Below are 23,491 nucleotides of genomic sequence, written 5' to 3' on the forward strand. Positions count from 1 at the left end.
ATTCTATGATTTTTTTTCAAACCTTAAATTTTTCTGTGCATGACCTCATTTTTACTTACAAAGGTATCCTATGAGGAGCCCTGATATTAAGGGCCCCAATGTGGCCACTTCCCACTCTGCCCACTCACTGTCCCATTTGTCCCCATTAGCGAGCACAGATTTAAAAATTGCTGTGACAAATGCCTCCCTTTGGCAAAAAGAACATCCAGTTCTAGGAAACTGAACAATATTTATTAGAAACTTTCTGAACTAAAATTAAAAATGGCAGAGGGTGAAAAATGAATAAATTATCATTCTTAAGGAGAGAACCATGTAATGTTAAGACTCATGCCTCAGAGCAATACCTTTCCAATCCCATTAGCTGCAAAAACAACCATTCACACCAATATTTCAACTTCATTTCAAAAGTTACACTGCACATGGCTCCTTCAGGTAACATCTTAGAATGTGTGAGAAAATCAATTGCAGGTATCAACAAACGAATTTTTACAACATTCTGATATATATAATGCCTTCTATTGTGATTCCAAATAGATGATACAATTCTCCTAATCTTAGCAACTTATCACTGCTGGGTATTAACCCCCTGCAGCAGCAGCTCCCTAAATAGAACCCACTTTCCATGCTCTCACATTTTAATAACTCTGCCACATCACTGTAACAAGGACTTTTTCAAAAACATTTTTCATTTGCACATTCAGGCTGCTTCTCATTTCAGTACAACTGAACTTAAAAATCATGCGTTATCTCCCTAGTCAAACCAGGTACTGAGAATTGGGATATAAACAGAGAATTTCACCCTTGTCCTCATCTGGCATTTAGGGGATAGACACAGAGTGCAGACCAAGTCACCCCGAACCTAACATATGGCAGGATTCAATGTTTAGATAAATAAACAAGCAGGCAAGAGTTCTAATATGCACCAATTAATAAACCCAAATGATGTGTCTGAGAACAAATGAAGAAAGATTAATTCTTAACAGAGAAAACTCCCTGACACTGTGGCCTCAGAGAAAGGGTTTAGTGGACAGAAAAGATTAGAAGTCAGACTGCAGGAGGCCAAATTATAAAAAAAGAAGAATCGAGAAAGCAGCACATGTGGCCTTCACCTTGAGACATTATTTATGTCAGAATGTTTACAAATGAAGGGGAAGAGACAAGTAACATGAAAGCCTGAGGAGGAAAGAGTGTCAAAGGAAAATAATTTTCTTTTCCTTTTTAACTTTTAAAGGAATATAGGAAGAAGAGAGTGTTTTTGGTTCAACAGCTAAGGGAAATAAACCTACAAAGAGGAATGAGGGTCTTAGAGAATGGGGAAGAGAAGCAGAACAGAGAGAATGTTTTAAGAACATAGGTAGAGGAAGGACTCTGGATGAACAAGATTAAAAATGGGACTTTTGGGGGGCTAGGGAAGAAGACAGAAACATTACACTGAGTAGCCTTCATCTCCTTGATGATGTGGGAGGGTATCTGCAGGGTCAGGGTTATAATGGTTATGTCAGGAGCCCTAAGAAAGGGAGAGTTATGGAAATTCAACAAGGACTGAAAAAAGAAATACAAAGCAGTCCTGAGAGCCCCACGGAGTTAAGCTGGAAATACTGCAAAGGGGCGACTGGCACTGAGGGACTCTCTCCCTCAGCTCTTGGCAGTCTGTGAGTAGAAACAGATGGTGAAGTTTGTGGGCAGCTGGGAACTGATGAGGAGATGGCCAAGTGGATGAGAGACTCCAAGCCAGGAGAACAGAAGATAAAATGTTTAAGGGGCCCCAACTGGCCTTGGAGGCATATGAAGTCTGAAAACAACTGACAGGGAACAAAAAAAAACAACGGAAAATCTAAAATACAGAATCTTATACATTTAAAAGCTTACACAGATTTGAAGTGAAAAGAAGTGAAAACAACTGAGGGTGATGCAGGTGTGATCAAGAAGAGGATTTCAGGGTTTGGTGAATCAACAGTTTATTCAGCATACATCTATGTTTGGCACTATACTCAGATGTTGAACAAGTTGACAGAACAACACAAAAAGTAACATTGGAAATCTAAGTTTAGCAGAGAAGAGATGTGTGTGTAAGCAAGCTATTCTAATATGGTGGTTTCCAAGTGTGCTCATCTTCTAGGAACTTGTTAAAAATACAAATTTTAGAGGCCATTCCCAGGCTTAATGACAAAAACTCCTAGCATGGGACTAGCAATTTTGTTTCACAAGCCCGCCAGGTGACTCTAAAGCAGCTAATGGTTGGAAAACTCATAGACAGACAACAGTATGATAATTACCAGAGGGAAAGAGGGTGGAGGGAGACATGATAATGTAAAGAGGGGATAAATGGTAATGGAAGCAGCCTTGACTTGGGATGGTGAACACAATATAATATAGATGATGTGTTATAGAATTGTACACCAGAAACCTATATATTGATAGTAATTTTATTAAGCAATATAACCCCAATAAATTCATTTTTAAAAGACTCCTGTTGCAGATGGCCCTAAAAACAGGGGCAGGATGAGAGCTGACCACAATTTGTTCTTGAATTTCTAAGAGTTTCCATCCTCCTCCCAAAATATATTTTGATAGTATAGCCCTTTACTTGAGAAAGCTTAAGTGATCTCTTTTCCTTTCAAAAGAAGGACTATAATAAAACCCCATGTTAAGAATTTTAGTCTTGAGCCTCTATGTGATGTGAAGCAACTGGATGTTTTCGAGCAAACAAGTGCCCTAATGAGCTTTGGACCAGATTATCTTCTATCCTTCCCATTGTTGGCTTTGTGGTTTACATTTATTTTAAAGGCTGTTAGAGGCTGTTTTAGAAGTGACAGACTAAAGAGGGAAGACTAGTAATAGAGATATAAGAAAGGCAGCTGTCTCAACAATTAGCCATGAGTTGATTTGAGACAGCCGCTATGAGGATTGAGAGGGGCCAAAAGAATTCAGAGAGAGATTTGGATAAGATGTGACAAAATTGGACAATGAGATAGGAAAACGAGGACTTTTATAACTTAGAAGACTGACTTTGTAACTGTGCATGCCATTAAGAAAGACAAAGAAAACCAATGGGATCCAGGGACTCAACAAACTCACGATCTTCTGCTAGTGACACAGACTCTGTGTTAGGTACTAATGATTTACAGAAGCATAAGAGATAGTTTTGCCATTAAGGAGTTTGCAGCTTATTGGAGAATCAGACAACTATTATAAAACAAGGAAAATCCAACCTCACAGACATGAGCTAAGGGCTATGAGAACAAAGTGGACAGAACAATCAAGATTGTCTTGAAGATACTATTCATTCAGTTTTCACTTTTTTTCAACAAATATTAATTGAATATTTACTATGTGCTAGAGGATTATAATACAGCATGAAACAAACAAAAATCCCTAACTTTATTCAACATAATTCCTAGTGTGCAAAAACAGACAATAAACAACATAAATAAGTAAAATACATAGCATGTCATATGGAATTACAAAGAAAATAAAGCAGAGAAATAGGTTAGGAAATATGAGCAGCAGAGGATCTGTAATTTTTATATATGTTGATGTCTCATCAAAAACAATGGATGCAAAAAGACAATTAAATGGTATCTTTAAAATACAGAAAGCCATACAATTGTTAAGTATATAAAAGAATTATACATCAAATGTAAACATCCTCCAAAAAATGAGTGAAAAACATTTTTAGATTTAATAAAAATTAATTTTTATATGTTTATAATTTCTTTTATAGAATGATGTAGTTTCTACTCTTGACTATTTCCTCATACTTAGATAGTTCACTTAGTCTCCTGAAAATACTCTTATAAGACCATTTTCCCCCTTTAAACAATTAAGTCTTTAAACTACTTTGAATTCCTTTTTATATAGAAAGACAGGCAAGCATAATCTATTCTTTGCCCACCTGAATTTATTTACATCATACGTATATATTACATTCTCACGTCTCCTTTTAGTTGTTCCATTCTGTTTCACAGATTCTTGGACTATTACTATACATCCAGAATGTTGGGAATTTCAGTATAAAATATCTTTATCTACTTTAAATTAAAACCAGTTGGGATTCTATTTTGGAATTGAATTAAATATTAATTTGTGGAGAATTAACATCTTTGTGTTTTATTTTTTCATTTGTTCAGATATTTACATGTACCAATAGGATTTTCTGGTTCTATTCATATGATGTCCACTTTTCTTATTCACTTTATTCAAAATATTTTTATACTTTATTGTTGTTATGGGTGCAATATTTTTGTTTTATTTTTTAAATACATTTTTATTGATTGCAGAGAGTATGGGAAAGGGAGAGAGAGCTAGAAACATCAATGATCAGAGAGAATAACTGATCAGCTGCCTCCTGCAAGCCCCCTACTGAGGATTGAGCCCCCAACCCAGGCACCTGTCCTTGACCAGAATCAAACCTGGGATCCTTCTGTCTGCAGGCTGATGCTCTATCCACTGAGAAAAATCAGCTAGGGCATAAACATTTGTTCTTTCAAAGGTGAAGGACAGTTCATCTGTGCCCCTGGCTCGACTTCATCTTCCACTTTCTCCTACTGTATGACCTATTCAAATGTTCAACATTTTTGTCAGTGCATCTTGATAATCATTAGTTTGGCTAGGAAATTATCTAGTTCCTCCAGAGTTTCAAATGTGTTACATGTATTACTCTCTCACTCTCGCTCACTTTTACTTCCCCAAATTTTATTTATTTATTCACTGAAAATACCAATAGCAAACTCATTACCCTATTAACATCTATTTTACCTTAATTTATTTTATTATTGATAGTATTACAGAAGTCTTCCATTTCCTTCCTTTGCTCCCTCTCACTGCTACTTAAAAAAAAAAAAAACTTCTATATCATTAGTTAGTTTTCCTTTCTCAATTAGTAATTAAGGTTAAGATGCATATGGAACATTCCTGGCTTAGGAGATGAGTAAAGGGTGACAGCATTAAAGAGAGCAAGAACAAAGAGAATGAGAAGAATGGGAAGGTGTGAATTGATATAATGAAGGAAAACCAGGTGGAGTACACTTCCAATGTGGAGCTGAAATATGAATCTGCAACTAGGTAGAAATAATTGAGGTAGCATCAAGAAAATAACAAGTGCTTGATGATTTGGCTCAGTGGATAGAACATCGGGGGACAGTGGTTCTATTCCAATCAAAGGCACATACTGTCCATTTGTGGCACATACAGGAGGCAATCAATCAATGTGTCTCTCTCACATCTATGTTTCTCTCTCTGTCTCTCCCTCTCCCTTACACTCTCTCTAAAAATCAATGGCAAAATATCCTAGGGTGAGGATTAGCAACAACAAAAAAAGACAATAACAGAAGTCACCAAGAGAAAAAGTGTAAAATGAAAAGAGAAGGAAGTTGAAACAGTGGAATCTCCATGCTGAAATGGAAGGTAGAGAATAAATAACTGATAAAAGAGTAAGCATTAAGATATACAAACCAGCACAGAATGATCTATCAGAATACAAGGAAAGAGCAAATGAAGGAGGAGGAGGAGAATGGATAGGAGGGGAGGAAGAAGTGAAGGAAGAGTAGATGGAGAAGGAGAAGAAGGTCGAAAAGAGGAAGAAATAGTCAACATCTCAATTGAGAGAGCAGCTCAGATGGGTGAATGTAGAAAAAAGAAGCCAAGAAGAAATTGCCAAATACATAAAGGGAGCACTTTAACAATAGGGCGGAATGAAGATCAGGATTCCTGAGTGGGTCTTGTTATGTCACTAGAAGAGAGTAAAGAATTAGGGACACTCAAAAAATCTGAATATTAAGATATTCACGTGATGGTGAAGGTCACAGGAAAGAGCACATTTATATTCAGATTTTACAGTTACTTGATTTTCCCTTTGATGTGGGCACATAAGTCCAATAAGATAATTTTCATCACTGAGATTCCTTAAAGAAGACCCATGTAATTATGGGTTGATATTAAAATACTCTCCTATGAATACCACCCTCTAAATCATCAAATTAACATTCAACCATATAAGATGGCAACATTCTCTTTGGAAAGTGATTAACTACATATTTCCATTGACCTTTTTCATCTATGTATCCTGGAGACATCTAATAAAATCTGTTAAATATAATTTAGCTGCAGTTGATATTGCTACTTTCATTAATTTATATAGTTCTATTAGAATTTAGACTGTCCTCTATTCAAGATATTCCCTGCTATACTGTAATTAATTGGAATACTTAAATATTATTCAAATTGTTGTTTTATTCTTCACACTAAAAGTTTTAAAAATAATTTATTTTCCAAAATCATATCTTAACCTCTTAAATTTCGAACCTTTTAAAACAGCAACCATACTTAGTGAATGTAAATTTTAAATCCATAAAAATAAATACTGTTTCCATTCACTAGTAGACCATTTGAGGCAATGAAGATGATAGTTTCATTAGTTGAAAGATAATACTGTTTAAATGATAGTTATAATATACAAACATCTAAAATAGTTTCATAAAAATTTCTAGAAAGTACACTTAAAGACATCAGTGAAGATTCCAATGTCACCACTGGATTCTTCTCTATTGAACTCTTTAGAACTCTTTTTACAATGACACCCCTAGTCCTGACTTAAATTATAATGCTGTATAAACACAACAAGAAAATGCAAAAACTGTAGATCTAATAACCAACAAACCCTAAACTATGTGCTAAAGGAGGTGAATAATGGCATTTTCCCTAATAGGTACAAAATAATTTCCATTTCCTGCAAGAAAGCCCAAAGTGAATCTGCAAATTATAACTTGTGGTTGGCAGAAAAATGGCTTCCCAAAGATATCCATATTCTGATCCCTAGAAACTGTGATTATGTTACATCATATATCAAAAGAAATTTTACAGTTGTAATATATTTAACTCCTTGAGATGGGGATGTTACCTTGGATTATCCAGGAGGGCCCAATATAATCACAGGGGTCCTTAAAAGTAGAGAAGGTTTCACAGCTGTGAACAAAAGGTGTGACTCCAATAGAAGGGTCAGAGTGATGCTACATTGCTGGCTTTAAAGATGGAGGAAGGGGCAATGAGCCAAAGAGTGAAAGTGTCTTCTCAAAGTAGGAAAAGGCAAGGAAATAGGTCCTCCCCTAGAGCCTCAAGAAGGAATGCTGCCCTGCCCACATGTTACCTTTAGCCCAGTGCAACTCATGTCAGACTTCGAACTTACTGAATTTTAAGATAATACATTTCTGCTATTGGAGTGGTTAAGTCATGACTATAGGAAACTAATACAAAACTGTACATATATATAAAAGACTAAGTGACCATCTGACTGTCCAACCAGCTGGTAGGTATGATACACACTGGCCACCAGGGGGGCAGAAGCTAAATGAAGGAGCTGCGGAACTGCCGTGACTTGATAGCAGCAGTTCTAGGGTGATGCACCCTGGAACCAGAGAGGAAGGAGCCCGATTCTAGAGTGTGTCACCAGAGAACTACCCTCTCGCAATCCGAGACCTTCAGGGGATATTGGAGAGCTGGTTTTGGCCCAATCCCCACAGCCAGGCCAAGGGGAACCCACCTGCTGGAGGGACCCTGCTCATTCCACAGATACCCTTTCAGCAGCAGCCAGGGAGGGACCTCAGGAGTTTGGCTCCAGGGTGTGTTTGTCTCTCCCAGTCCTGCCCCCCACCCATCACCTTCTAATTAATTCCCTTTCAATGTGCACAAATCCATGCACTGGGGCACTAGTAAATAATAAGTAATGATGTTTAGTAAACTGTTCAAATTTACTAAATACGTAATAACTGAAAATGGACCAAATAATCATTTTTATTTGCCTTAAAAATAAAAAGAAATCTACAAATAAATAAATTCATTTAGGACAATAGTTACATCGTAGGTACTGTATTATCTCTCTGATTTAAACTGGGGTTCAATGTAGATAATACAGAAATTATAAAAGAACAATTGAAAGAATTCATCCATAGCTAATATTTTCCTGTCTTTAAGCCAATCTTCCAGGAATTAATTTCTAATAGCACATGTAGACAGCATCATAAACTCTTCACTAGCTTAACATTTTTTTAATACAGAAAGAAAGCTTATGATGTTAACTCTCCAAAATAGTTTCAAATATAGTCATAAAGCTTCAGGGCTGGAAGACATCTAATAAATCAGCTAATCCTTTTAAAGATGGAGGAAGTGATTTCCCCAAGGTTTAGTTTTGGCATAAATGTCTTATTTCATGGAGCCATTACCTTGATAAGCCATAAATGTATACTAACTTAAATAGTAACTGGTTTCAATTCCCAAGCAACCTTTCTATGTTTTAAAAAACCTCAATAAAACACAGCTTCCTTGACAAGTTAAATTTTGAACCACTGAATTCAGATTTGCTATTATAAAATGTTAATTATGACAACTATATGAGAAAAAAATAATTTCTCCTTGAATCCTAAGCATTGTGAAGACAACCACAGATACTTAGAAATATCTCCCCCCCCCCCAAAAAAAAAAAGCAAACCATGACTTATATTTGGTAGAATACTTTGTGATATATAGCAAAATTAAAATAGCAGTGTCATAAACTCCTAAAATCTGCTTTTATATAACTTCAGCCTTATGTAGGGGGATAAATCTTTCTAGTCCAAAAATCTGTCACATAGACAGATTCATTCAAGGTACCAACTTCATAGAGAGTGCTGTGCCATGTCCTTGGGCATATGGAGAACTGCACACCATGCCCTTCCCAAGGAACCGTCCACCAGTGCTCTTTCCATGGTTCTGAGAATTCCATCTTTGTTTTGCATGGGATTCTCTTCCTTTCTCACCTGAGAAATTATCCTCAGGGTCTGCTAACTGCTAACTGCTCCCCAAAGAGGGCTCTCTGCACCCTCAGGTTCATCTATGACTCAAGTTTGAGGATCACCCAATCCAAACTTTCTCCTCAAACTCTTCTCACCAGCTTCTGACCCAGAACCTTCAAATGTGCCATAGGCCCTCAATCTCCTCATGAAAACCTAGAACTATCCCTGAAATGTGGTCCAAATGTCCCTTAAGTCAGTGAACAGTATCTATATTAGATCCAGTGATCCCTCCTCCAGCCCCTGACGTGTGCCACTTAACAGATCCTATGGCTTCTACCTCCTATAGTTTGAAATATGTCTCCTCCTCTCATCCACCCCTGCCCTGTAGTACATGGGCACCCCATCTCATCAGTTCTTGGTAGTACACTGATCTCTTGGCTCATCTTCTGTCTACACCCGCTCCCCCATCCTACTCAAGAGATATCTCTGGAGTTCTCTCTCCAGAAGAAAGGCTATTTTCTCCTTCCCCAAGCTTCCCATATCTTCAGTAACTGTAGTAGAACGTCCAACCAGCTTAGCACAGTAAACCAGGTGCTTCTCCACTTACCTATACCAACTTCCACCCTTATCAAGTGTTTTCTCTCTTCACTTACTCAACAAATACTATGAAGGACCTACTATGTGCTAGGCTCTAACACACAGTGGACAAAAATAAGCACGACCCCTAACTCACAAGCTTTAAATTCTAGGGGAGAATAATCAAATAATCCAGAATGTAATTATAAACTATATTAAGTGATTTCTCAGAATATAGCATCTTGAGAGCATAGAACAGACAGACCAGCCTAGCCTGGGAGATCAGGGAAAGTTCCTAACAAAAGAGGAGAAACACTCCAGACAGGAAGCACAGCAGTTACAGGTGTCCTGTAACAGCACCTTAAATAAGACCAGCAATTGTCAGAGCACAAGAGATGAATGAGCACATAGCTGAAGGTGATGCTGAGAAAACAAGAAAGGGTCAGATTCTGGAGGTTTTAGATGCCTTCGTAAGAATTTGCTCATATACTATCCTACTGGCAATAGGGAGCATTTGAAAGATTTTAAGCAAAGAAAATATAGGGATGTTGAAGGATCCAGTTTGTGCTTTGAAAGAGCAATGTGGGTGTATTGTGGAGTCTGAATGAGGTCGTCTCAAGAGTAGATCTTAGGACATCAGCTGGAACAGCCAGGCAAGGGATGACAGGGATGACAGCTTGAACTCAGATGGTGGCAGGAAAGATGAAGAGAGTAGAAAGATGAGAAAAATATTCCAGAAGCAGAAGCAATAGCACTGAGGATGGACTACTAATGGGAAATGAAAAAAATAAGGTGTCTAGATGGCCACCCAAGTCTTGGCTGGGCATATGGTGGCCAACTAGGGATATCTTCATATCCTAGGACCACTGTGTCTGAGCATTTCTAAGATGAAACTGTCTTTAAATCAAATATAAGATTTTTATCCCCATATAACTGATATGTTTCTCAACCTTCCAAACATTTTTATAAATCTATATCTTTTAAATCTGCTCAATTTACCAAACCTTTGCCACTTTCTTTTTCTCCTGTTCTTCATTGTCATCAGAACAGTCAAAATATTGGCAATAATCTTCTATTTTCACTTAAAGTGTTTTATAAAAAAAATATATATATATTTTCTACAGTAAGCTACATCCCAAAGAGGCTTTTCAGGAAAGGCTGTCAAAAACATATGGTGCCACTCACTTGTAGTTATGTACGATAAGAACAAATGGCTTTTTAGAAGTTTAACTTCTTAGCTATCTTTTCCTTAAAGAAAAACAAGATCTTCCTTAAGTAAGATAAAACATTTTTTAAAAAATGCTTCAGCCAATGCTAATTCTCTGGAGTAAATAATTTTACAACAGTTCTTTAGGAATTTCAAATAAAATATGATAGCTGATACCAAAAAATTCTAAAAATTAAAAAATAATACATAAATTCCCTATTTAACTGTTTAAGAAAAATACCATTTGTTGAGTATTTACCAAGAACTAAAACATTTTCTCATGTAATCCTAAATTTTTTTTGAAGAGTTGTAAACATAAAGGAAAACCTCATTTAAAATGGAGTCAGGAGCCACGAAGAAAGAGTTGTCATGCACACACCACTCATCCTAACTTTACATATTCCAGCAGGAATAAGGTTACTTTACATACCATATAGGAAGAAGGAATATTCTTCTCCTTGCCCCACAACAACTCAGACAATGAGAAGTTGCCACAAGCCCAAACTCTCACTCTTCTCCAATAAACTTTTGTTATTATCATCCATTGCATCACCTTCCCCTCCTCTATCAAAGCACACTCCTTCCCTGTTCTCCAGACTTGCCTATGGTTAATTATAGTTTGCTTGTCCCAAATGGCATTTTTTCTAATATACCCAAATAAACTCAATTTTCCTGGCTAAATCATTTACTTTTCTGTTTTCTTAACATTTAGAAGGGAAAAAGCCAGATCACTTGCCCAACTGAAAAAATCAGTTGTTGTTTTTGGGAACTTCAAATGCAGAGGTCTGGAATTACCTAGTGATTGGCAATACTAATTCTATACACTTTAAACATATTTACTTATTAACAAATAATACTGATACAAGCCTCGTTTTAGGGATATCTATGACAGTTGTTAAATTTTTTGAATTACTAGATTAGCTCAGAGAGTTTCCAAAAGAACAAAAAGAATCAATCTCATGGCATGACTATATCAAGAAAAATCTAGTTCAGTCCCCAAGAAAAGAGAGGCTATATTAGACACCATTAATATTTTAATTATTAGCAGTTACTTTACCCATGCCATTTCCAAGCAGGATTCCAGTTTTTTCTACCTTTATTTTAATAACTACAAAGGGAGAATATTAAAGTAGAAAGTTCATAAATAAATAGAAAGTGTGTAGGCTTTAGAATTTGCTAAATTTGGGAGTTCAAATCCTGGATTCACCACTAACTATTAAAGTTCACCCTAAATAAATTAAATTGTCTCTCAAGGCTTTATGATCGATAACACATGGGTCAATGTTAATGACACATACTGATCATTCAATAAATTAGTTTTAATAGAATTTTCAAAGAATTTAATTTCCGAAGAAAGACCTTGCTTGTTGTATAATAAAATCACTACCAAGAATTGAGTGTTTTTCAGAATAATTTCTGTTCACATATAAATATGTATGTGTATATAATGTTTGTTTTATTATTTTCAATATATAAGATAAATTATTAGATCTCTTTTGTTTTGCAAGTAGCCCACAGAAAAGATTAAATAATTCCCAGGAACTATAGGAAGAAAATCATCACTTTAAAACTAAGACAACAGGCAATTTAGGGAATGGTTTCCTTTATCCCACTAAATGTGGTAAAGATGTAAATTACCTCAACCCCCTCTCCCCCATTTGCATTTCAACTAGCAGTTTGTAGCATCTGTATACCCAAGCCAAAGCTCATCCTTCTTCTAAACATTGGGCTAGCTATGTTCTACACCTGAGAAAATAACAACAATATCAGATTTGGAGAAGAATAAACCACAGGATGAAACATTTGAAAATGAACCACTAACTATAAAACAAGTCTGGTAATGGAATGACAATAGCAAAAAGTTACTTTCCATTAAACTGAAAAACTATTTTTAAAAAACATGTAGTTAGCTATAATGAAACTATAATAAATTGCTAAAAAGAATCTTTTGGAGACTGAATATTTTTAAATGATTGGTCTAACTCTGCTTTTCATTTTGTGGAGTCAATGTTTCAACCATGGGATAAGAGAATCTAAAACAATTTACATTAGTGGGAAAATATAGCCGCAAGGAAAAAACAACAACATAATAAATCACAACCTTTCTCTCTGAAGAAAACAAATGTGTTGTTTAAAAAAAAAAAAAAAAAAAAACCCAAAAACAAAAAAACAACCTGCTGTTAGGGCCAGGTACAGTCCAAATTTATTTCTGGAATTGCAGTGCTGCATAACTGAAGTATATTTCAATGGAGCTGAACCTCAAGTTATATAATTATCAGTTACCATATTTTATTTTGGTGTGTTTTTTGTTTTGTTTTGTTTTGTTTTCTTTTTGTTTTTTTGTTTGTTTGTTTGTTTGTTTGTTTTTAGCAAAGAACAAGATGGGACTGGGGTGACAGAGAAGAAAATAAATTTATAGTAGCATATTCTTCTTATAGTTGAAAACAATTTTTATTTTAAAAATCATTTAGGTGAAAGGCCACAATTTTCAATATTTTGCCCCAAGACTAAGAAATATAAAATGATCTCTTTAAAAACCTAAATTCTGCCTGGCTGGTGTTGCTCAGTGGTTGAGTGTCAACCCAGAAACCAAGAGGTTACCAGTTCAACAAGCTTGGATTTTGGACTCAATTCCTCGTAGGGGCCAGGCAGGAGGCAGCAAATGGATGTTTCTCTCTCACCAATGTTTCTATGTCTTCATTGCTCTCCCTTCCTCTTTCTCCAAAAGTCAATGAAAACATATTTTGAAATAATATTAATATTAATAATAATAATAAAAACCAAAATTCTTTTTTTTGTAATTTTTTCAAGGGATTTTTAGATTTTTCTTTTACTAAAAGTTTAAACCTTACTCAAGGAACACTTAAGGTACCTTAAAAGATCATTAAAGAAAAGTTATCAAATTTATATGCTTTCTTCCCAAGGAGAACAGCACAAATGCTGAACATTCATCTACATTTTACAGAAAGTTTAAAAATTGTTATTCTCTTGTGTACCGATAATCACAAAATATATGAAATATATGTTCCAGGCAACCAGCATCTGCATTTTTTATTTAAATTAAAAGCATCACAGTATTAGTTGAATATTACAAAACTGTATTAGTAACCATGATAAGTGTTATTCATCTTAGAGCAAATGTATAATCTCCTCTAAAACGTGACTCTAATAGAAGAATGCAAGTGCTATCATTTCAAGAGTAAACCAATCTGAGAAAAGCTTAAGGGAAGAATTATAAATTAACTAAGTGGGATTTATTGTTTTCTTGTTCATAGGAAAAGTTTACAAATCAAAAGTTGTTTTACTTAAAGCTTTTTAAAAAGCAACAAAATGAGATAAGAACTTTAAACTTCACTTAATGAATATACAGGATGGGGCAAAAGTAGGTTCATAGTTAGTTATTCTTACGGAAAGTAATACAATAATAAACTGTTTTTCATTCTCATAACTGTAAACCTACTTTTGCCCCACCTTGTATTTGAAAATCGTTGATTTCACTGATAAAGTCAACAGAATATGCAGCGCACTGTTAATAAATACTACTACTATTGATATTATAGACTAAAATTAGTAAAACTAAGACAACTAAAGCCACTTAGTAAAAGTTTCATTTAAAAGTTGTTCCTTGTGAACTAAAGCTGGAAAAGGTGATAATTACCGTGACTCAGAGGATCTGCCCCATCCCTGGGCTTTCCTTCTTCAGCTGGCTCCTAGAACACAGGAATTGTAGTTTAGACCTTATGTTTGGATAACTGTTTGAAACACTGAAAACTAACTTTTCCGTTTGCAGGAAGCCAAGCCATGAAAAGCACTGTAATGAGGGGGACAATATATTAGGAGTCAGTGCCCTTCAGGTGGATAAACAAACCCTAGGAAAGGCATATACCACGATCCATTCAGACACAAGAGGAATCCTTTATTACTGCTGCGGGAGGAAAAATAATTTTCCTCCTGCTCTTCTAAGTTCTTCTGGCTGGACTAATAATTTAATTAATATGAGACAGATTAATAGGAGAAAATGAGAAAATTTATTACGTATGTACATAAAAATAGGGGACCCAACAACAGAAAGGCTAGGGAAGGCTTATATGCCATCTTGAGCTAAGCAGAAAGGGGTTTAGGGGATATTGTTTGGCACTTCAAAGGACAGGAAGGCAATTCACAGGGAGGTGGAAGAGAAAATGTTTGGTAAATAGATGTTTGCTGGACCATCTTTAACAGTGAGCATAGAGAGGACTTTGTTCAAAGGGGCCTTGCTAGATTCCTCCCTATCACACCTGTTTATATTAAACTATAGTTACCTATGAAAATAGCTCCCTTCCCTGAGCAGACCCTCTATCTAAATTTTGGAGGACAGTTAAAGGGAAGGTCAAAGGTTTTTCCTGAATCTTCTTGTTTCTTGAAAATAACCAGGTATATTTTGGAGTGGGAAACTCTGTTACTTGACAGTTCACATTGACCAGAGCAACTCCCTAATGAGATCCCTGGATCTGATAGTCACACAAGTGGCAGAAGACAGGAGAGGGATGATCCACAGCAGAAGTTCTCCTTCCTACCTTTGATTTCAGCCTAGGCTCAGTTAAGAAAATGTCACCTAATTTTAGCCAAACTGACCTTCACAAATGGACAAATGACTTCAAACATTTCCGTGAAGAAACTACAGACCAAAGATGAAGAATAGAAGCAATCAATCAGAAGATAGCAGGCCTTCTCTCCATGGAGAAGCACATGTTAGGCACACTCAGAAATCTAAAGGAAAGCTAACCATTTAGCAAAGACTGAGGAATCTAAAGGAAAGCTGACCATTTAGTAGTAAATTAATTTCCAAATAAGCAAATAAACCACATATATCAAGATATGTGATTAAAGTTTCTTTATTGATAGGTAAAGCAAACCAACTTTGAAACTGACTGCGTTAGGCAGCCATTTGCCCATATAGCCACATATAACTGAGTGTGATCAATTCTTGAGGTGCCTTAGCTTACTATCTTTCCATACATATAATATATTTTAGTTTTTGAGTTCATATAGTTCAAGGTAAAAATGTATATAGAAACAAATAGTACCATGAAAACTTGCCTACTTTTCCTCCCCCATCTGGCCAACTCATAATACCTCCACCCAGTAATCACTGTTATTAGATTCTAACATATCTTTGAGAAATTTTCTTTATGAAAATACAAATAAACATTAATATATATTCTTATTTTCTTGTTCTTTTGCACAAAAGGTATCGCATGATAATACTGTTTTCTAGATCTCTTTTCACTTAGAATGCCTTGGAGATCATTACCCTGTTATGAAGAGCATTCTTTTTTCATTGCTGTACAGCATTGTCCTGATTGGATATTTCATGATTTATTTAGCTGGCTCCATGTTTACAGATGCTCAGGTAGTTTCTTATATTTTTTTTCCAGTCATTTAAAGCTTCCGTGAGAAACTAGCACAGATGTCAGTGTGCATATGTGCAAGGATGTCTAGGGAGGGGTCTCTCAGAAGCAGAGACTTGTGTTGTCCTGCTGATAAGTGCCACCAAGTCTAGCTCCACACGAGCTTCTCCATGGACAGTCCCACAGCCTCAGATCAGGGCCTGTTTTCCCACTATCTGGCCAAGAGGGGTGTTATCAAATGTTTCAGTTTTTGCCAAGATGACAAGTGAAAAATGATATCTCACTATAGTTTTAATTTGTACTTGTTTCACTAGGAGAAAGTTGAAGATCACTTTGTATATTTAAAGGCCATTTGTATTTCCTTTTCTGTAAAATAGTTCTTTATATACTTGGTCCATTTTTCTTTCAGAATGATTACTCATCTTTTGCTCTTGATAAATCAGAAAGATGATTCCTTTCTCTACATTATGAGATGCATTATTTTTTTCAGTTTGTCATTTCTCTGTTTCACTTCTAGTATTTTTTAATATGCAGAGATTTTGTTGTTTAAGCAATGAAACTATAGAACTTCTCTTTTATGGCTTCTAGATTTGGGTAATAGTTAGAAAACCCTTCTCAATTCCCAGATAATAGACCTCCTTTGTTTATGTCTATTACACTTATAGCTTATTTCTTAGTTAAATCTTTGATAAATCTAAATTTATACTAGGACGTGGTGTAAAACCACAATATTTTTGCCCAGGTGACTATTCAGTTGTCCCAAGACCACTTGCTGAATGGTCCTTCTCCTCCCCATCAGTCTAGATGTGTGGATTACACTTTAAGCTCCATGTGCATTTGCTCCTACTTCTGCCTTGTCTCTTCACTTCTTTAGTTCATTTCTTCTGTGAGCCTCAGTTTCCTGGTCTGTCTTGAGATAATAACTTCTTCACTGGATCATTTTAAGATTTAGAGGTCCACAGACAAAGCTTTATTATGGCACATGGCACATAGCAGACTCTCAGCAGTAGCTATTACAGCTATTTTGCCAAATACAAATTGCTAAGAATGTACACTGTCTTAAGCATTAAGTTAGTCTGCCTACTTGTATTTATCGCCTGAAGAAACATATATCAAATAAACAAAATCACTGATGAGAGAAGAATTCTGAGAGAAAAGTCAAGAAAAATCTTAAAATCCTAACTGAATTAATTACCTATTTTAAAACATTTGTTAAATGTTTTAATAGGCCAGGAACTGTGCTGGGCCTTAAGAGTACACATAAAATGCAATTCCCAGTGTGTGTGCACTGACTACCCTTCATTTGGCAGGAGGTTAGCATATGCTGAATGGCTAACAGAGGGCTAGATGAATACTGGGTTTACTCTGCTGTTCCCAGCTCCTTATCACATCTCACCCCTTGAGGGTGGTAACAGTGAGATTTCTGTTCTCCCTGTCCTGCTCTGGGCTCACCTTTGCCTTCCCTCCTCTCCCTGAGCACAGCCCTCACTGCTGCTCTTCTGAGGTTCCATCGTACCCACTGTCTGTTTCAGTCGCCCCTTTCCACCATTCAGTCCACATTTAACTTCACAAACATGACAATCAGGGGATGGCTATCTCCCTCCACAAGTTGCAAATATGCACAACCAAAGTCCCATGGTGCAGCTTCATCTGAATGCCCTACAAGCTCCTGAATCTCAATAATTGCAAAATCAATTCATCCTTTTATACCAAAGCCTCTTCTCATTCCCATTCAAAGTACCCTGAGGTCACTCTGCAGCTTCTTTCACCCACATTTCCTCCCCCACTAGCTCAATCCCCTTGTGGTGGGCTGGCTTCTCAGATGACCCCTAATGAATCATGCCCTTACAGAATCTCCTCCTCCCCTGAGGCGGGGGTGGGGTGGGGAGGTGGAACCTAACACTTGCTTCTAGATAGTCACTCCCTCCATTGCATTACATTGTATAACTCCACCTCAATTGACTAGAACAAAAGGGTTTCCTGCTGGTCTTGACAAAGTTGGCTGCCATGTGTGAGAGGACCACAGGGAGAAGAATTGCAGGGCCTCCAAAGAAAGCAGAAACCTCAGTCCAACAATTGTAAGGAACAGAATTTTGCCAACAACTGCTTGAGCGTGGAAGAGGCCCCTGAGCTCCAAAAGTAAGTGAGCCAGGCCAATACTTTGACTAGACCAGAACAGAGAATCTATTTAAGCCATGCATGGACATCTAGCCTACATAATGTGAGGTAATAATAGTAAGTGTTTGAAGCTGCTAAGTTTGTAGTAATGCGCTATATGGCAATACAAAACTACTACACACCTTTTGAGCCTTTAGGAGTCAGCTCAGAAAGCTTTCTTTAATCCCACTTCTTCCCCACAAGCTAAATTGGGTAACCTTCTGAAGCCTGGAAACATCCTACGCAAATGTCTATTATTGAGCCTATTATATTGCACTACCATCATCTGTCTTCTGCAGTCTCCTGCTTTGATGAGCTTATTGAAGGCAGTGTCTTAATGTTTTATCTCTAAAACACAGCCTAACACCTACTCTAGCTTAACAAATATCTGCTGAATGAAGGCAGGACTGTAAGGTCCAGAATAGTATGTTCTGCCTGGCAGATTTCACATTCAAAATTACTGTGGATATCTTTGTGCAATTAGCAGGTAGCGTCCTGATAAGACATACTTCAGCATGCGTGCGAACCACCTGGGAATCTTGTTAAAATGCAGATCTTTATTCAGTAGGTCTGGGGTGGGGACTCCAACAAGCCCCCAGCTGACAATACTACTGAAGGTCTGTGGGCCACAGGATGAGCTCCGTGGCCATAATTTACCAGGCAGGGGGTTGGTCATCAGAAAGCAATCAGAAAGCAATAACCCAATCCTACCACCTTTCTTCTAATGTGTGGGGAAGCATGGGACTTGGTTGCAAAGTCTGTAAGAAGGATTCTTTGAAAGGTTGGGGTCTCTGGGGGGGATTTTTCCAAACAAGTTTGAGTCCCTGGCTGTTTTGTTGTTGGAATTTTTATCTTTAATATCTAAGACCTGACCTTGTACAAGCATGTGTTTTCTCAAGGACATTTATTCTGTTGATAGTATTTAATCGTTAATTTTAATTCAAGTTGTTGTTATAATAAAAGCTTAAGAAGGCAGGCAAACGAGGCTATAGCCAAGTAGTCCCTTAGTCTTTCTTTCACAGAAACGTGTCAGAGTAATCATTCATCCGTTGTTCAGGGTCTGCTGGTCAGTCCCAGCAAAGTGGTTCCCTGTGTGAGGACCCAGGAATGCAAAAAAAAATATGGCAGAACCCTCGAAAACAAAGAGGAAAATAACAAAAGTAACTGCACAGTTAGTAATTGGATCCCGCTTGGGATTTCCAAGTTTGAGGAAATTCTTTCTCAGCTAAGGTTTCATAATGGGACAACAGTTGTCCATGGAACAGCAACAGTATATCACAGTGCTGAAACAGCTATTAAAAGTAAATGGTGCCTATGTTACAGAAGAACAACTGAAAAGCTTATTAAAAATTGTTATAATTTATAATCCTTGGTTCTCTGATGCTGTAACACTAGACCTTAATCTCTGGGAACAAGTGGGCAAAAATTTAAAAAGAAATCAGGCCCATCTACTGGTGAAAGAACAATTAGAGTTGGGACACATAGAACCTTCTAATAGCACCTGAAATTCTCATATTTTTGCAATTCCCCCCCCAAAAAAATTTAAAAAGTGGAGGCTTTGACATGATTTAAGAGCAATTAATACTAATATTCAACCCATGGGAGCTCTCTAGCCTGGACTTTCCTCCCTGGCCATATTCCCATAAAAATGGCCTATTATTATAATAGATTTTAAAAATTGTGCTATATCATTCCTTTGACTACCCAAGATCGGGAGAAATTTGCATTCACTCTCCCCTCAATGGGGAACCTGCTCAAAGATATCACTGGAAAGTCCTGTCACTATGCATGCAAAATGATGAGCTGAATCAGATCTAATTTTCTATGATAGCTCTGTACCCCAATTTCATCCCTCTTTTCCCATGAAATACATGGGAAATTTACATAATTCAAAACAATGTGAGTCTCTTCTCATAAAGGTTCTACTGAAAAAAAACTGAAATGGTAACAAAATAGTATTCAAGAGTTGATTATGTGAGTACCACAGCTACTGAAGCATTTTTATAATCACTATATTATTCAAAGATGAAAAGGAACATATAATATGCTGTCTGTCACTCAGTAGATTAGGATGTTTGGCTCACACTTCTCTATTTGCTATTGGAATTCTGCCTAGATAGAAAAAAATATATCCCTCAGATTTAAATTACCCAAGTTCTTTTTGTCCATACATTTTTTAGATGTATCAAGGTTAAAGATATATACACCAGATTCATAATTTTATATTTCAGAATAAATTTACATTTTTCTTATGATATACTAACCTAACTTTTCAACAATTTTGCAAATAAGGAAGAATTTAATATCATACAACAAAACAGAAAAATACTGAATTTGGTTGGAGTAACCTAGTGCCAAATCCCCACTCCACGTGCTATATATTCTCTGGATCTGATGAACAAATGACATATGTTCTCTGGACCTGATTTATCTTGTCTGTAAATAAATGTTCTTCAAAGCTCCTGCTATCTTTAACATTCTTTGCTTCTGTCCCAGCTAATTATTTCATAAATGTAATAAATTAACACTACTATTAATAGAGAGCTAATTTTTTAAAAACAAAAGAAAAAGCTGGCAGTTTACCTAATCCTCCCAGACAGAACACTTAAGGAAATCAATATGAATTGAGAAAAATAAAACCATTACTATGATTTCCCAGGCTTCCAACTTTAGTTCTGAAAACTAAAAATAAAGTTTTAGGGGGATAAATAAATAGCGCTCAAAAACAGGAGATAAAGATTTAAGGAACATAAAATAAGGCTCTGCTGTGGTAAATTTCCATTTGTCAATTTTAAATCCATCATATTGGAAGAGAGGATTATGAGATGAGAAAATCATGAAGATGGCCCTGGAGGCATCATATGCTTTTACTACCAGTTACAGTGATCTTTCTAATTAATCAGTGTCTATATTTCCCTGTGTATGAATTCCAATCAAGGAAGCAAAACACAACATTTCACCCAGTGATTTGTGTTTGGCAGTTTCAAGTCACCACCTTGGAATGTCAGATCATGCCTCTTCTGTTCCCACACTGTCAGACAGAGTTCCTGGCAAAGAAGGACTTGGAAGCACCCTGCTGTTCCTCTTCCATAAGAACTGAGTGATATCTATGGTTTCATGAACTATAGGAAACACTGAAATCCTATATAATAATTCCAGTAATAAACTACTTTTGAATTTCGCCTATTGTTTCAAGTCCACTTTTCAAATTCTCTTTTGGTGTGATCCAATGTGAGATACAAACTGAAGGTAAAGGAAATTAACCTTTCAGAAAAAAAATTGAGGAGTGGATTACTTTCCATTGTCCTACTAGAATTCAGATGCAGACAGGGAGAAGGAAATGTTCTCATTTTGTTCAAACACTCAATACCATAGCTACTATCTCTGAATGAAATCTCTCTATAATGTTTGTATTAATCATGTTTTTCATTTATTTTCTATATTTTCTTGATGCTCAGACATTTTTGGAGCTTTTAGATGGAAGGGATTGTTCCTCCCAGAGAGAGCTAATTCCTAGAGATAGCAACAACTTGCCTGTGTTTCTTCCCCTTGATATGCAAATCAACGACTCCTGAGTCCATAAGGGACTTGCTCTTTTTATCAGGCCCTTGCAGTCTGGGACACTATCCTCCTAAATCACCCCCAACAGAGACAGCTCCTATAGCTAAAGACCAAGGAAAATGTTCAAATATTCAAACCAGACAATCCTAACCTGTTACCCTGCCTTGCCCATTCCTTCCTTTAAAAAACACAGTAAAGGCTTTTGCCTACATTTTCCTCTCACTCCTCCTGCTTCCTGACCAATGTTGGTCCTTCCCTATATGGTCCTGCAAGGTGTGATGTGCCCCTCCTCTTGGGAAACGTGAGTAACAAACTTTTCAATAGCAGTTGTCTCTTGATCTGCTATACTCACTATACCTGAATAAAAACAGATATATTTGAAAAATAATATTTGCTAATTATACAAAATAACAAAGGGAAAGATATCTAAAATAGTTTTATAAACATATTTCCATGTTTAATCCATACATAAAAGAATTTCATTGGTTGATGCAAACTATTATCAGTCCTGTGTAGGGCAACAAAATGATAAAAAATTTAGAACTACTGAAAATAAGAAACAAAAAGAACCCCACCTTAAACATGTTCTCAGTATCTATTTAAAGATATTACAAAATATATTTCACTACACTATGCATAAGTTGAAGGCAACCATGGCCCATCTTGTCAGCATACAAGTCCAACAGTCACAATATCAAGTATAATTTCCTCTGTTCTGCCTTCAAGACCCATCTAAGCTCAGCCACCCAAATCCACTCTAGTCTTCTTACTATCTCTTATGTACCGCCACTTAGACTTATTAAAATAGAAAGACCCTTAAAGATCTTCTAGCCTGACCAGTGTTGCACAGTAGTTGAGTGTCGACCTATGAACCAGGAAGTCATGATTTGATTTCTGGTCAAGGCACATGCCTGAGTTATGGCTTATCCCCAGTTAGGGGGCATATAGGAGGCAGCCGATTCTCTCTCATGATTGATATTTCTATCACTCTCTTCCTCTCCCTTTCTCTCTGAAAGCAATTTTAAAATAGATATTTTAAAAAATATTCTAAAATAAGACAACAAAGAAGCTGAGCCCCAGTCTGGTGAAGGACTTGCCCTTGATCACAGAAGGAATTATCACCAGAGCCAAAGACTAAAATGCAAATATTGGGCTTCTAGCCCAACCATCAGTTTAGAAAACTTACAAGAGTAACATCTCTTCAGTAGGACAAGTCATTATAATCTCATCATACATTACATATGTGACATTTGCTTTCAACCCCATACCTTTGCTCATGCTGCCTCCTTGGCCCAGATGATCCCTACTATAACCCTTCAACTTTCTTAGCTCTCAAGGTTACTTAAGTGCCTACAAAGAGCACCTAGATGTTACAATGCAAATAAGTTGTATTCTCTCATATTACATTTTTACCAAGTTAGATTTAAGGGCCATTTTTTACAACAGAATTAAATATATGTTAGATAATCATTTTTATTTATTAAATAAATTAAGTAAGGCATTAAACATGTACATCTTATATACCCTTCATCCTTCAAGGTCAGACACAAGTCCCAATAAGCACACCTTTTCCTGAAGGTTGAATGTGCCTTACGAACACTATGTGCATAAGTACTTAGTTGTATTGCAGTACTATAGATAAGATCCTGTTCTTTTATTCAGCAGTGCCAAATCCTTTAGGCAAAATATAATGTCTTATATTTCTATTTCTCAAAGCTCATAATTCACTAATTAGGTATAGATTCTAAGAGGTTCAGATGGAGAAGAATAATGCTTATTAACATATATATACAATTAAAGACCACATATTTTATACTTGTATAGTCAAATAAAAT

The 23,491-nt window shown here is 36.4% G+C and overlaps 1 protein-coding gene across 1 annotated transcript in view; it reads right to left on the minus strand.

Annotated features, from left to right (window-relative positions):
- L3MBTL4 (L3MBTL histone methyl-lysine binding protein 4) overlaps positions 1–23,491 on the minus strand; it is a 233,359-nt gene that overhangs the window by 205,732 nt on the left and 4,136 nt on the right. The window contains exon 3 of the mRNA XM_084887063.1: positions 14,207–14,258. Coding sequence (XP_084743189.1) covers positions 14,207–14,258 — 52 coding nt within the window. The remainder of the gene's footprint in view (positions 1–14,206; positions 14,259–23,491) is intronic.

This window comes from Pipistrellus hanaki, assembly GCF_964339955.1.
Source record: "Pipistrellus hanaki genome assembly, chromosome: 6".
NCBI classification, from domain to species: domain Eukaryota; kingdom Metazoa; phylum Chordata; class Mammalia; order Chiroptera; family Vespertilionidae; genus Pipistrellus; species Pipistrellus hanaki.